A 16,206-nucleotide genomic window follows, 5' to 3' on the forward strand; every position below is an offset into this window, starting at 1 on the left:
TTTCCCGAAGATTATAATCCGGGCCTTTTCAAGGCGAGAGTGAATAGGCACTTACAGGGCAGATATGTACCTACCATCCTAGACTGCATCCCACTTAACATCAGGTGCGATTGTGGTCAAATACCTGCCTTGTTATGCATAAAAAAACTGCAAAATTTAAGCGGTCTTGTTGCTAAAAAGCAATCTCTTCCAGACAACTCAGGGAGGACCACAGTAAATTATTTTAATATTCAAGAAACCAATGGTTTATTTACATTCTCCGAAAAGATGAACGAAAGGAAAAAAAGCTGTAACATACTTTGAGTTGGTATTACAAAAAAACAGAAAATACTTTGGAGTTAACTGGAGGTAACCTATTCCATGGTATAAACATGGAAGGGGCAACCCTAAAGAAAAAACAAACAAAGATATTATAGCCACAAGTGGCCATAAGAAAATGAATTTCTCTTTAATCCTTCTTAGATGTTGCAATTTATGAAAAAAATATTTACTGCCACTATGACATCATTCAATGACGTTGTCAATTTGACCAAACTTTGTGACTCTTTTGGAACTTTGTGATTTGTGACTATTTTAGATTTAGACGTTTTTTAACAGGACTTTACTATGACATACTGGTAAGTTTCCAAAGCATTTCGTCCAGCAGTGAACCTTTATTGCAAATATTTCGTTCCTTCTTTTATGGGGCGAAGAAATACACCACGCTCCAGAAGAAAAAGTCCAACTCTGTTACAATCCACACGATAGAAGAAACCTTCAAGATCTACGTTGTAAAAGAAGATACAATACTAATATTGCACGATATTAATTAAATACTAGCTTAGCTAGGTTCGCCGGTGTAAATATAATTATGTAGGTCTGTTACAGAAACTCTTAACCGTCCCCCTTTCAAAAATCTGTATAAAAACTAGCGTACTATGATGTTCTTCTTTACACCTAAACCTTCCATAAGAATCTATTGGTGAAAACCGCATGAAAATCCGTCCAGTAGTTTGTGAGTTTAATGCGAAAAGAGACAGAGTACTTAAACCTTCCTCTTGGATCACTCTATCTATTGCAAAGAACTTCATTGAAATCCGTTCTTCTTCTATTTTTCCTGAAAAATAAAAGAACTGGATTGGCCACACTCTCCGAAGGGGCCCCGATCACATCCCTAAGCAGGCTCTGGATTGGAACCCCCAAGGAAACGCAAACGTGGTCGCCCCAAGCAAACTTGGCGGCGCACTGTAGCAGACGAGGCTTGGAAAATTTCAAGACTTGGAGGGAGATCAAACGCGAAGCTCAAGACCGAACGCGATGGAGGACTGTTGTGGACGCCCTCTGCCCCATCTAGGGGACACAGGACCTTAAGTCAAGTCCTTTTTACCATTATTTGGGGCCGGCTCTCCTTGTTCTTAGGCGCCAGGACGGTCTGCCCTGCATTGAAATCCGTTGCTTAGTTAAAAGATATAACCGCACAGACAGCAAGAGCGACTTTATTTCGTACTATGTTAAGAACCAACCGCAGGCCGCTACCAACCGGGCAGCATGGAAAGCATTGGGGGAGGCCTATGTTCAGCAGTGGACGTCCTATGGCTGAGATGATGATGATGTTAAGAACATTACAATAAGTCAATATTCCTTTATTTCCAGCTGTTCACAATGCAACTTCACCGCCCAGTTCGAGAGTGCCCTGAGGATGCATCATCAATTGCACCACGAACCGGCCACTCTGAATGGATACCCTGACTCTAAACCTAAGCTTTTGACTGTAAGCCATACATATTTCTTTTAAATGGACATTATTTTTCCCGTGGATGTTGTAAAGGACAAAATATGCGAACATCAAGCCTCCCCTACCTCTATGGTCCTTATGCATTTCGCTTTTTCCGTCGATGTAATGTTCGTAAAGGCGATTAAGGGACCAATATGCGAACATAAAGGCCTCCCCAACCCCCAAGATAATTGCTAAAAAACGCTGCTTCAGGAATACCTATATGTTTCAGGAAAAATCAAACACGGTGCCTCGCGCAGCAGCATTGGACGCCTCGTTCTCAAGCACCAAAGAAAGCAAAGGTTTCAAGTGTAAGCATAAAAGAAATTATCTTTTTAGCAAAGGCAGCGTCACCTTCAAGGTGGACAGATGACTATTGCTATTTGCTATCAACCGGTCAATCAACAAATCGTTGGAGATGATGAAAAGCGGTCTAATGGGTTGTGAAGTTGTGATAACAAACAATGGTTTTTCGCGCCCTGGCTGCTTGGCCGTCGTACGCCATGCCAAGGCTCTTATTTACGTCATTTTACCTAATTGAAGTTCAGTTTTTTGGCCACAACATTCCTTCATTTAACAATAAAAACCTTTAAGGATCTGGATTTCCTGAAGATCTAAAGTTTCTGGAACTCTTATATGTACAATGATTTATTTTTATAACTTTCAGTGGCGTCACGAACGTCGTCAGCGACCCGGCTGTTGGACAAGCTGCGCTCGCGCATCACGCGTAGCAGAAGCAGGATCCTCTTCTCACACCCTGAGGAGAGCAGCGAGAACAACCTGAATACTAATGTTAGTAAAGGATTTTTATGTGCTTACACTTGTGCTTTATCCCTGACGTACGCTGATTGTTATTTTATTCATTTGTCTGTCCTCCTATGTCAGACTTTTCCTCATAAATCACATCTATTAGCTAAAACTGCATGAAAATCCGTTCAATTGCTTTGAATATCGCAAATAGAGTCGACGGAAGCCTATATTTTAATTTGTGTGACCAACTGTCCCTACGTCAAAATATCCCTATAAAAACGTTTAGTTTTTCCGCTTCCAAAAATCTTTTAGCAATCTTTCCTCTTGGCAAGAATATTGCAGTACAAAAAATATTTTATTTATATTTCCCAACAGGATCATTCAATATCCAGCGACTGTACATCCAAAGCTTTGGAGTCTTCAATGTCTAAGAGCAGTGCCATCACCACACCCCTTGCAGAGAGCAAGGAAACCTATGGATGCCATCTGTGTTCTTTTGATGCTGACCGGTAATTTTTCTGTTACATGTACCCAGGTCAATTACAACATTGTTAGTTTCTATCGATTGATGCCCACTGCTGGACAAAGGCCTCTCCCAAGGATTTCCATAACGGCCGGTCCTGCACTGCCCGCATCCAGGTGCTATATGCGATCTTTAGCGATCATCAGTCTACCTAGTGGGAGGCCTGCCTTCACTACATTTTTTCGCCCGTGGTCGCCACTCGAGAACTCTTCTGCCCCATCTAGGTTTACTAAAGAGATACGTGATAAATATTAAATACCTAATTTCAGCATCACAGTCTTGGACAGGCATCTCCTAAACGACCACAAGATCGGCCTCGACAACCTCCTTAAGTTAGTCCTAGCTAAAACCAAAGACGGCCTATCCGAGGAATGCCCGAACCAATCACTATACGGAATCCGACAACCATACTACAAGGCTACAGACGAAATCATCGAAGAAGGCGAATTTGTCATAGAAACAGTATCTCCCAAGATCCGAATACTGAAACATACGTCAACCAACACAGATATACAGTGGAATGACATACCAGATTTGAAAGACAATTGTAGGATGATAACTAAAGAATTGGAGAAGTTAATGAAGTATCCAGTGGAAAAATGTGATAAGGATGAGTTGCTAGCTAAGATGCAGACGTTGAATGAGTGTATGGGGAAGTTTGTGGATTCTACGAATACGATCAAAAGGGTGTTGACGAAAGAATATGATTCGAAGACCAGCGTCAGAGATAGGCTGAGCACCGCTGAGCCGTTCTTCGATTTGGGGCTGGGAGAGTAAGTATGAATAATTTTAAGGTGATTTCTACCCAACGTAGCAGAGACAACACATAGCGTGTTGTTGGGAGGATTTGCTATGGGATGTTTTTTCCTAAGAGAGCTAAATGTACACTTTATTGATTTTTTTGAATAATCAATCATTTACAAAGAGAGATAGCGAATCAAGTTCGCTATTAGGCTAAAAAACGGAAGGAATTCGATATTCCTCCCATATTATTCCTAATTTCTTACTTATTAAATTCGTTGAGGGTTCCAAGTCAAAGACAGTCGGCTATCCTTCAGGACTACAACATAGAGAGTAACCTTCAATGCTAAGGATTCTTTGAAGGCTAAACTGTAGATCTGTTTGACTAGAAGTTGCAGTTGGTGGGGGGAATGATTTAGAGGTCCCGTATAGGGAAAAATATATTTTATCTATTGTAAAACAAATTGCTTTTACAGCCAAGACACTCCACGAGACTGGGAGAAGGCTCACAGTGAAAAAATGGAGAGGAGTCGGAATAAATACGGAGATGCAAGCAGGTAAAGATTTATATGAATCATTTGCTAACGGCACATCGAGCTAAATACTGAGTAATCTTATGTTGTTGTAATAGATGCTATTTAGCAACAAAAATGTAAATTATGATGTGCAGTCGACTGCACAAACACTTGTTTTCTTCGGGCACTGTCTTTTACCCTTGTGCCATCCATACAAACCGCGATAACCCGAATATTCGCGATGTGTGTAGCCAAGTACTTATTCGCGTTTACTTTGGTGTTTTTTTAATTTAGTCACCACAAGTAGTAGTTTATGATAGGTTTTTCTGCTTATATTTTGAAATTATACTGGTCCTTCAAGCCGGATCTTTAATTATGTTTTTGTTTCAGGAGCAGCAAACCAAAATTTTCTTCAGAGAGCTTTTATTTTTGACTCGAAATAATTGTTTTTATAATAAGACATTCGTTAGGTATTTAGAAATTGTATTTTTTGTTACTAATAAATGTGTATAAATTGGAAAAGTTAGTTTTTATCAAGTCAGATATAATAGGAATAAAACTTTATTTAAAAAATAAATATTCAAAAAATACAATTAAAAATGCTCACAATGATTGCATCCTCCATTTGCATTTCCTTGTTTTTCTTCGGAAGGGTTTCTATAATGTTCACATATTAGTGCCCCTGCCTCAACTTTGCTATGATTCTGATAATGGCAACACAGCATATAAACACATTTCTCGCATTTCCCTTCCTGCAGCATTTTATGATAGCAACATTCGTGTTTGAAAATGGAATCTCCTGCCGACAGCTGCAAATCATTAGTCTGGCAACACTTGCAAATTGCTGTATCAACTGGTTTATTTTCCAACTCACTATCAGAGTTTTCTTTTGTGTTTTCTTGATAAGTGTTAGTTTTTACAACTGGCAATACCCTAGGTCCGTTTCTAATCAGAGGTCGATTAGGGTCATCTAGATTTTTTGACATTTGATGTCGTCGTACAGTCGCGAACATTCTGTTCACTTCTTCGATGGCGTCTTTCGATTTCGTCTTCTCTTTCAAAGAATACTTCAATTCTTCCACTTTCATTTGAGGAATCGATGAAGATTTGTGTTTTATTAAGTCTATTGAAAAGTGAGAAGATTTCGCGTTAGTAGGTTGAGAATAATTTACTATTTTGAAATTATTCCCATTGTTGTTGCTAGTTTCATCGATTGAGAGTTGGAATATTCTGCTCATTGTGAGCTTTGGCTTAAGGTCGATTTTCGATTGACTCTCAGTAGCTACTGATACATCTTTCATTACAACTGTTTTACTGTTATTACTTTTGATATCAAGCTTTTTACTCTGAAAGACTGTTAGGACCTCTTTTAGTAAACTGAGATCTTGGGTCAGGTCAGTTTGAGACGTTTGAACAATTTTTGTGCTCAGAATCTTTGTTTTCATATTCCTTTCATTAATCTCATTTCTTTTATCACTATGTTTATTATCAGCGTTTGATTTGTCTTTTAGATTAGTACTCAGACTGCATTCTTTGCTATGATCATAAGTGTGAATCACTGTATCTTTTTTATCCACTTTGGTGTGATCACAACTTCTTTTATTAATGTTATCGTACTTTTTACGACATATAGGACAAGGTCTTGCTATTTTCCCATGATCTTCGTTACAATTGTGTGTATTATTTGAATTTAAACACATGGCACAAATAAATCTTCTATTGGCAGCGTTTATGAGACTATGTTTGCATTTCTCTTTGTCCATTTTGGTTTTGGACTTTGTATCTTCGTTTTGGAAAGTGGTTATGTGAATCTTTACTTTTTTGTAGTTGACGCTTGATATCATAAGAGTTGTGTGAATGTCTGTAAAGAATTTATTTTATTAGTTTGTTGACAACTATTATCTTCGGTTCTTGTTCAATCAGAAAAGTTATCGAGTTTAAAATATACTTTAAAATGTAGCCGAGAACTTCGTTCACATTGTCATGATTCTTTTTTATTGAGTTACCAAAAAAAAGTTATTGAGTGGCGACCACGAGCCGGAAGACGTAGCGTGGGCAGGTCTCCCACTAGGTGGACCGACGATCTGGTGAAGGTCGCAGGAGGTGCCTGGATGCGAGCGGCGCAGACCGGTCTTTGTGGAAATCCTTGGGGGAGGCCTTTGTCCAGCAGTGGACGTCTTTCGGCTGAAACGAACGAACCAAGAAAAAAATACTTACCAATAAAATGACCATGGGATCACACATTTACATTAAATAGGATTAGTTAAATTGTACATTTATAGAAAATTATCAAGTTGTAAAGTAAAAAATAACTGCGTAGATAATCCAAGATAATCTAAAAAATATACACATAAAACATGCATAAAACGTGTCATCGAAAATATTGATATATTTGACAGTGTTGTCAAATTCTATTAAAAAAATATTCGAAAGAAAGGTTAAAAATATTTATTTTAGAGGTTAATAAAACAGTTTTAATTTCAAAGTAAAGTAAAGAGTAAGCATTATTTTGGAATATTCAACAATCAAAATTAACAATTTCCTTGAAAGATTGATTTTGTAATAAGTCTCAATAAAAACTCTGTTCTTGAAATACAAAACCTGGCAGAAGAACCACAACAACACTTGACAGTTAGATTAACATCTGTCAACTTTATAACGACAAAAATTTTCCGTAAAAATATTTGTAAACAAATGTGAAAAGTTTATAAAAATTGCGCTAGTCGTATTGGACAAAGGTATGACTTGATCCCAAATTCTAGTTCTTTGCCACCACATTATTATATTACAAGCTTTGCTTGGGCTTAGGCCTCCCACTAGGTGGACCGACGGTCTGGTGAAGGTTACGGGAAGAACCTGGATGCGGGCAGCGTAGGATCGGTCGTTATAGAAATCCTTGGGGGAGGCCTTTGTCCAGCAGTGGACGTCATTTGGCTTAAACGAACGAACGTACGAAGCTTTACTTAGTTTGAGTGGCATTTGGGTCTTGGGGCAGGTAACTATTGTGATTTATTCATTTTTTTGCAGAATCAATCCAAGACACTCATATTCCTATAAATTTTGAACTTCTAAAGTCACCAGTGAGACAAAGATGCAAAAATCCATTGATATAATGATAAAATAAGAAATGAAAGAGAGCAAAGGAGTTTATGTAACTAAGCACAATATAAAAGAGGACCAGTTGAACAGAAATTACCAATTGTATACCAGTAAAATCACAAGAGATTATAGATACCAAACTAGTACTAGAGACGCTGGTGTCCAGTATAATTATAGAAGGGACAATGTCATATGCACATGCAGGAATATATCTGGCTTGAGAAGGCATCAAGAAGTGCGGTACTTTAGTGGACTTCCAAAACAGATATACGCGTACCATGGTTCAAGGAGTTTTACAGATATAGGAGTGGGAAGTGTGAAAGCTTTTCAGAGGAAGAAAGTGAAGAGGATTTACTTGCCTGAGACCGACGATCGGGGGGTAGGAAGCTCTGATTTGTCATCGTTTATCAGTCGTAAGTTATCTAAAACTATTTCTAACAAAGACATTCTGTTTATAAGGTCACCTCCTCTCTAACTCTTGCTAAATTAAATTAAGTCTAATATTTTTCATTCCTTTTCATTTTCTCGTTCAAGGAAGAACCAGGTACTACCGAAGTAGTTTCTACGATCACAAAAAAACATCATCGAAATGCGTGGGAGGTGTAATCGAAGGCAACACTGATGTCCTCAACGAGAAACTATCGCCGATAGTACACACCAAATCTGGCACAACTAGTCCTAGCATACCTTCGGTGGAAGAGAAGAAAAATGTTGAGATCGGCAGTAATACCCACGAAAAGAGCTTCGTGACAACGTCAACTCAGATACAAGATGGGGATGTCCAGAAAGAAGAAGACATTAAAGAAGTAATTGAAGTCATTGTAGAACAAAACCAAACAAAAGACATTTCTAGAAAAAGCACTAAAGAGAAAAAATCGAAAGAAGGAATCGCGACTTCAACTGAAGAACCACATGCGAAGCGCATAAGCAAAAGGGCACAGGAAGCCGAAAGGGTCTTTTCTTCAGATTCTCTTGTCCAACACGTTCATGATTTGGAACACCCGAGCGAGGATAAGCAAGCAAGTCCTATGTTCATAGATCCTATGGAAAACAAACTTGAACGTGAATACAGAAAAATGTTTAGCACGAAATCTAAAGAATCAAAAGAACAAAAGCCTAGTACAGAAGAAAAACCTGAAGCGGAAATGAAAAGCACTTCTGTATTGCGACGTCGTTTCGAAGCACTGAGAAGGGGACTTGCCAAGAAGGAGGATTCGAAGAAAAATGCAGTTTTGGCTAATAAAGATTCCAGTAACGTTAGCGCACCCAGTCACAGAGATGTTTCTATTGCCTCCGATCCTCCGTCATTAGAAGCAAGGTCTTATTCTAATACCAAAGTTTACAGCCCGTTTCAAAATGCAGATCAAGACAAGGCGTCAACTTCCAAAATGTATAAGAAGTCTTTTATAGGAAGGAAAGATTGGACAAGACCTGAGGATTATGATAGCGAATGCCAAGGTGTAAAAGGCATGTTCAAACTGTGGGGAAAGAAATTCAATTTAGACGACGAAGATTCTTCCCCCGGACCTTCTATGGATGTGTCGAAAAAACCGAAAGACAAAATTCCAGCAACCGAAAGCGAGAGTAAGAAGGAAGGGAAAAAGTTTTTCTTCTTCAAGAAGAAAAGCAAAGATAAAACTAAGCAACCTTACAAGCAGAAGAAAGGTGTAACAGCTGGTCGTTGCGAAGTCGGCGATGGACTGATGATCAAAATTGGAGCAGCAAATAGTCCACCGGCTGAGAAAGAGAGAAAAAAAGAAATAAAGCAGATTCCTGAAAACTACGAAGAGATGCTGCGGAAAGCCTGGCTTCAACAATTCCTAGCGCAAACCATAGATTCAAGACCGAGCGTCAAGATAAGATGGAACAACAGTGCTTACGCTACTAGCAGTAGCACCGTATTTGAAATCATGGAAAACGTTTACAAAGATACCGGAGTTGTTTTCAGATCGAAAAGTGAAGTAACCACAGGTGAATCGTCATATTACAAATCTTTCACGAAACAGCATGTCAATTTTGTCCAAGATATAGAAGCGTGGATGATACCAAAATTTATTCCAGATAAAGCTACGCCAATCAGAATTGGTAAAGACGAGAAAGGAGATAAAAAAGACAACATCGAAGTAAGAATATCGGATCAGAAATGGTTCATAGACAAATCGAAGGCGTTTGCTCAAAAAATCGAAGTTGTCCTACATTCTAAAAACCTTGTTCCACATCAAAAAGATCCCAGTTCTGAGTATTTAAGGATAGACATTCCCAAAGGCTTCTTTACTGATTCTAGCAGCGATAGCACTGGTCCAATGCACACTAGTAACGAAGAAGTTTATAAAATCGTAGAATATGAGTCACCTGATGCATCTAACAATTTTCTTAGAAGAAACAGAAATATTGAAGTCGGAGATCATTTGAATAAAGACATCAAAGTAACAGTAAGTGTGAAGGATAGCAAAGAATTTGAATCGAATATTCTAGAAACTGTTATAAAGAGACCGCCAATTCACAGGGATGTGGTCATACAAGGCAGTAATGTGTATATTCCGAAAAGATGCAATGTTATTGGAGTTGGCATTATTACACAAAAAGATATCACGAGGATGAGAAAACCTATGTAAGTATATTATTTATTTCTAAAACTTAAAAAAAAAACTTAGTTGTGATGTGATGTTTCGTTTCCGTTTAAATCTTTAGGGATAGATTGTTGGCTATTAACTATATTGCTCTAAATTACAGATTAAAAATTCAAGACGACTATTCGGAGGAAGACTCGGATCACACAGTTAATCATACCCACAACAAAAGCAAATTTGCAGAGAGCTACCTTCAAGAATACTACCGTCATTGGACACCGTTGGGCATCGACTTCTTCTCGTGGTGCGTCAGCGATTCACATTTGCAATGCTGCTCAGAGAACTCGCACACGACTGTGAATAATCAAGGAGACGGGTCTAAGTCCTGCCCAAACATTTACGATGATTACCAAGCATCTACAGTCATCTCCTCGTGTGGAACATCCTGCTGCAGCCATTGTGGCCCATGGGAAGAAGAACCGAAGAGGGAAGACCTTATGACAAAATTCTTCAGCAAATTCCGATCGAAATGCAAATCAGAACCTCCAAACATCGGTTCTGCCAAAAGAATCCTTCCAAAAGATTCTTTGGAAGTTTTTAAACGGAGAAAAATTTACGCAGCGAGCAACAAATCTAACTGGGTATGCTCTGACGATAGACCGTACTCCATTCCGAGTATTGAAAGCAAAGGAGCTCAGGATACGTTGACAGACTGCCCAAAATTAAAGAAGACATGTTACAAACCACCAGAGTCGAAGCCAAAGAAGAAAGTTTGTAGAAAACACGTCTCGTTGCAAGATTGCGACACTATGAATGAATCTTTAGCAGAACAGTTAGCTGATAAATGTCCACCAGGGATATTGTCGTTCAAGGGTGCCTCGAAATGTGATGTTTGTAATAAAAAAGGCGGGGTGTGTCCGAAACACCCGAAAGTTATTCCAGCGCCAACATGTGCGATTCCACCGCCAAACCAGCCTTGTAAGGAGCCGCCGAAAAAGCCTCCGTGTCCTTCGCCGCCGATGTCACCATGCCCATCGCCACCTAAGTCACCTTGCCCATCACCGCCTAGGTCACCTTGCCCGTCACCACCTAAGCCCCGGTGCCCGACACCACCTAAGCCTCAATGCCCATCACCACCTATGTCACCATGTCCATCGCCTCCTCCAACGCCTCCCTGCGGCTCACCCAAGAGATCTGAAGTGCGTATCGCTTCACCCTGCGTTCCTAGTCCACCCTGCATGCCTAGTCCTCCATGCCCACCCAGAAAGCCAGCCAGATGCGGTTCACCATGCTCGCCGCCCATACCGCCCTGTAAACAGAAATCGCCACCGTGCACGCCGCATATGTCCAAACGAAAGCCTCCACCGTGTTCACCACCTCCCTGTCCAACTCCAAAAAGGAGGTCATGCCCTCCATCCCCACCTTGTCTAGCTCCGAAAAAGAGATCATGTCCCCCGTCTCCACCGACATGTCCGCCGTCACCTCCACCTTGTCCGCCGTCGCCTCCACCTTGTCCGACCCCGAAAAGAAGACCTTGCCCTTCCCCGCCCCCTTGTCAAACTCCAAAAAAGAAACCTTGTCCCCACTCGCCTCCTAGATGTCCTCCTTCACCACCTCCCTGCCCCACTCCGAAGAGGAAGCCTTGTCCTCACTCCCCACCAGTATGTCCACCTTCACCTCCCCCTTGCCCCTCTCCTCCAAAAAAGAAACCCTGTCCCCATTCGCCACCATGTCCACCTACGCCTCCCCCTTGCCCCTCTCCCCCAAAAAAGAAACCCTGTCCCCATTCACCGCCGTGTCCACCTTCGCCACCCCCTTGCCACACTCCAAAAAGAAAACCATGTCCACATTCACCACCACCAACTCCTCCTCCCTGTCCAACTCCAAGAAGAAAACCCTGTCCGCCTTTACCACCGAAATGTCCTCCGTCACCGCCTTCCTGTCCGTCAACACCCCCTTCTTGCCCCCCAACGCCCCCTCCCTGTCCTTCGCCACCCAAAAGAAAAACATCCCCACCTTGCCAAACGTCCCCACCCCCATGCAAAGGCAAAGTCATGCCCGGACCCAAGTCACAATGCAAGAAAGCGTCACCCTCGCCGTCATGTAGAAATGCACCGAAGAATAAAAAGAAGAAGTCACGGTCACCTTCGCCGTGCTCCCCACCACCTACACCGCCTTATCAGTACGATCCTTGTCCCCCTAGACCACCCCCTCCACCCCCTTGTCCACCTAAACCAAAACCCCCTTCCAGATGTGACACTCCTCCCTGCACCCCACCTCCACCCCCGCTGCCGCCTTGCCCACCCCCGCCCCCGCCGCCCCGGCCCCTTTGCGATGCCTGCAAAAAATGCCCGAGCCAAGAATTCCCGTGGCCGTTGAAAAATCAAGTCTCAAACCAGTCTTTAGTCTCAGGAAACATATCCTTGGTATCAACTTGCTCAGAGACTCCGTCAGTTCGTCCACCGTCACCACCTTGTCCAGAACCTAAAATTGCTTTAGTACCTCCCGTTGAGGTAGCAAAGTGTAAGAAAGGATGCTCATTCCTCCCACCAGAATGCCCCAAACCTAAACCTTGTCCACCACCTCCCTGCAAATCACCACCAAGAGTATCAGGTATATTCCTGAAAATGAAGGCTTCGAAAAAAGTCTGCTCCAAAGAATGCTCTGCTTGGGAGAGTCCTCCACAATGTCCTGAAAAGAACAATTCAGAGGACGACATTACTATCAACATCAAGCACGGGACCGCTAGCACAGAAGAAATAAGAGAAGGATACAATATCAAGGTGCAAGACGAGGACGGAAGAACTTTATACGAGAGATGCGACTACCAAAAGAAACGACCATCAATTTTGAACGATGTGTACAAATCTAACCTTCATCATCATGTCTCCACGTCTATTGTACAGAATATGGCTATGGAAGAAAAAAGCAATACAGATCTGCAAGAAGCTAAAAGTGAAACAAGTGTTGCTAATTTAATAGAAATCAACTTTAAATTAAAAGTAACTCAAGGAGATAAAACTACTGAAATTAATATCGGAAACGATAATGTTCCTGAAAAGCCTAAAATAAATACAAACGATCAGATTGGTCAAACATCACATGAAGTTTTCATGTTGAAAGACCAGGCTGAACAATGCACTGAAGAAGCTAATGACAAAAATGATATCAACATCAAGATTGTTATAAAAAATTACAAGCAAAAGAAAAAGAGTGATAAGAAATACAATACTGAAGTGGAAGAGTTTACTCAAAAGATATCGGAAAAATTCCAAACCGTGTCCACAGGTTATAGTGATCTCGCTCCTGAAGACTCGGAACAGAAAGAGAAAGTTGCACATATTGAGGAAAAAGCAGAAAACGTGTACTCTGTTCACAGAACAACTATAAATCTGAATTCTTCGAATGAGGTATCCAAAACACAAATGGCTAGCCATGAAAATGTTAGCGAAGAGTATATTGCAAGAGAACCTATAGACCTAATGGCTTCGTCACGTAGCGCTATTGGAAAATCTGGGACTGAGCATTCTGAGAGCAAAATAGAAGATGCACCAAGTAGAAAGGGCAGTCAGGGCGAAAATATAGAAAGAAACTCAAAGGACAGGCCAAGCGCACGTTACTCCATGACCGACACAGATGACCAAGAAGTTGCAGCCGATTTGGGCAATATCAGCGATTTCAATAGTGCTGAAATGCTGGCTGAATCTTTGACGAAGGAAGAGAAGAAAAAGTTACTGAAGAAGGTGTTTGAAAAGGCCAGTAAGAGCCGAAAAATGAAGAACAAAGAAAAACTAAAACAATTGAGAGAGATGCTGAAAGTCATTTTAACATCGGACAGCAGTGAACATGAAGATATGGCTGTGACCAGTAATGACTTGGTAAAAGAAATGACATACGCGTCGTTGAAGCCCAACTATTTTAGAGATACAGATAGTATGAATAATTATTACAAAATTGACAGTTCTGTTATATCGTCCGCTAAAGAAAGTCATACGAGGCCAAATCTGAACTATCCTACGGAAAATATCAGCCAGTGCAGTGTCAGAGAGAGTGAGGGTGCTTCTTCTGATGATGATAAGGCAAAGCAAGGCTGCCTCTGCAGTACTTTGGCTGCTAGGTTGAATATGTGTAAAGCGAATGACGTCAGTGGTGTCTGCTGCTGTAAGAAGCCGAATAAAATTGACGAAGAAACGTGTTGCGATCTACGAACCGAGGAAGACTTCTTCCTTCTCAACTACAAGACCATTGAATACATCGACGTTGAGACACAGAACTCTAAATTTATTTGCAGCAGTAAAAACTTTTCTGTGCACAGCCGAGCTATATCTGGGTCTATTAGAAATTGCATCGATGTCAAAACAGTGAGAGATTCTGATATTTGCAGTCAGAAAGTTAAGAAAACATTTTCGCCACATGCAAGCCATATCCGACCATGTGAGATGAAGAAATTGAACAGAAATACTATGTTGGGCTTGACAGATGAAGATAAAGTGTATCTTCTGAATGCAAAACCGACTAAATTGTCGATACGTCACAACGTGTCCAAAGTATCACAGGAGAGGAGTCACGGGAAGCATCGAAAGAAGTTTTTGGGGAAATTTGAAAGACCGGCTGATATACTTCAGTGCTACGAAACGAAGAAGGCTGTTCTTGAGATATATGCTGAGAAAACATTGTCGGACGAAGGCGAACATTTGGTTGCGAAGCTCCCTAAATTCGTTATAAATAAAGAGAGTGAACTGGAGAAGAACTATGAGGAATACGCGGAATCGTATCGGGATATGCACAGAAATTATGTCACGTCTGTTAATCGGTAGGTTTTTGATCTTTGTTTGGTTTTTATATGAATTTGTGTGGTTTTTGGATTATACAGTTTTGTTCAATCAATTCATTTGTTTGATTTATGAAATCCAAAGTTCATTGCCTATAGCAAAAACAAAATACTCAGTATTCAGTTGTTTAGTGACACTTTTTAAGGGTCTTTTTGAAAGTTATTTTAAAACTTGTAGGTATAGATTGAACAAATACCAGGAAATCGATATTGCTCACTCAGAAAACGGCAACAAAATTATTATTATCATAGGTATTGGGTTCCAACACTAATATTCATTCATTCTTTCATTCGTTCGGTCTTGTGACGTTTGTATTTGAGCGCCATCGCGCCCAGTAGCGTTTCGTACTCCGGCCATTACACTTGTGATTATGCTGTATTATCTTAAGGCTTGGTATTTCTTCTAAAGTAGGTATTTCGCGCTGTCAAAATCTGCGCGCGCAATTCTTCGCCGAAAACAGCGCGTCAAAGAGCTCCCGCCACAATTTCCAGCTACACAGTATAGAAATACGCAGTTGGTTAGGTTAGGTTGACTTCCTTCCTTTCAAGCGTCACACTCACAACACTTTCTAATAGAAATCATATCCAAGTGATACAAATTAAAACACCTTTCAGACTTTTTGGGAATANCTGTGCAGACCTGGCAATAAACTAAATTAGTGAAACACGGCTTTTCAATCATCAACAACTCCGCTGCCCTACAATAGGGGACTGTAGGATGGATCAATGTAGGTACATTTTGTTTGGAGAAAGAAAGGAACAAAAACAAATTAAATGCAACACTATTTATTTCTATTTAGAAATACATACGAAAAGTAGAAAAATACAAAATCGCAGAACACACATGGTTCTTAATTATGGAATTAAATTAAAATTAATTATATTACCAGAAAGACTAGGACTCTTGGACGGTATCAATAATAAAATTATAAAAACTTATTTCATACTCTTTCATATTCATTTTCACTTAGGATTATATTAAAATCTACAACCCGGTCCAGTTAACTGCATACCTGGCAGCCGTGACGTCACATCCACGCTTTGTACTAGCCGTACAGAAACTTTCGAGTTCGAATCGTTTGCGTATTCGAATCGCCATCAAAAGATTTAGTACGAAAACTACAACAGCGCCCTTGTGAACGTGTCGTAAAGTGAACTTAGCATGAGAAATGGTTGAACGAAACTTATTTTGAGAATCAAAATTGATATGTTATCGTTTAAGAGTAGGCGCAGACCATCGATTTTTCGTCGGCCGATAGTTTAGTCGGGCAGTTGATCAGTATGGGCATGTATGGGAGTGCGCACACTACGCCGATTCAATTTGGCCGATTCTTCATACAAATTAAAATCGGGCACAACTATCGGCCAACTAAAAATCAACGGTGTGCGCCTACTCTAATAGGTACTTATAAGAAAAATGCTTA

The 16,206-nt window shown here is 40.5% G+C and overlaps 3 protein-coding genes across 3 annotated transcripts; 2 read left to right on the forward strand and 1 right to left on the reverse strand.

Annotated features, from left to right (window-relative positions):
* The first annotated feature begins 542 nt into the window (after positions 1–542).
* Positions 543–4,751, forward strand: LOC114363669 (uncharacterized). Its single transcript, XM_028319466.1, has 8 exons — positions 543–617; positions 1,633–1,750; positions 1,986–2,064; positions 2,421–2,545; positions 2,879–3,012; positions 3,296–3,799; positions 4,244–4,324; positions 4,673–4,751. The coding sequence occupies exons 1-8, from the start codon at positions 607–609 to the stop codon at positions 4,713–4,715; spliced, it is 1,095 nt and encodes a 364-aa protein (XP_028175267.1). The 5' UTR covers positions 543–606; the 3' UTR covers positions 4,716–4,751.
* A 124-nt stretch (positions 4,752–4,875) lies between these two features.
* LOC114363641 (uncharacterized) lies at positions 4,876–6,570 on the reverse strand. Its single transcript, XM_028319426.1, has 2 exons — positions 6,500–6,570; positions 4,876–6,143 (listed from the first exon to the last, which is right to left on the reverse strand). Exon 2 carries the CDS (start codon positions 6,124–6,126, stop codon positions 4,876–4,878), a length of 1,251 nt encoding a protein of 416 aa, XP_028175227.1. The 5' UTR covers positions 6,127–6,143; positions 6,500–6,570.
* Positions 6,571–6,859: 289 nt separating this feature from the next.
* Positions 6,860–14,778, forward strand: LOC114363642 (uncharacterized). The gene is made up of 4 exons (XM_028319428.1): positions 6,860–7,020; positions 7,310–7,794; positions 7,916–9,992; positions 10,115–14,778. The coding sequence occupies exons 2-4, from the start codon at positions 7,410–7,412 to the stop codon at positions 14,766–14,768; spliced, it is 7,116 nt and encodes a 2,371-aa protein (XP_028175229.1). The 5' UTR covers positions 6,860–7,020; positions 7,310–7,409; the 3' UTR covers positions 14,769–14,778.
* Positions 14,779–16,206: the final 1,428 nt, after the last annotated feature.

The sequence above is a fragment of the Ostrinia furnacalis genome, unplaced genomic scaffold (assembly GCF_004193835.3).
Source record: "Ostrinia furnacalis isolate ACB-3 unplaced genomic scaffold, ASM419383v2 OfSCF7182, whole genome shotgun sequence".
NCBI lineage: Eukaryota > Metazoa > Arthropoda > Insecta > Lepidoptera > Crambidae > Ostrinia > Ostrinia furnacalis.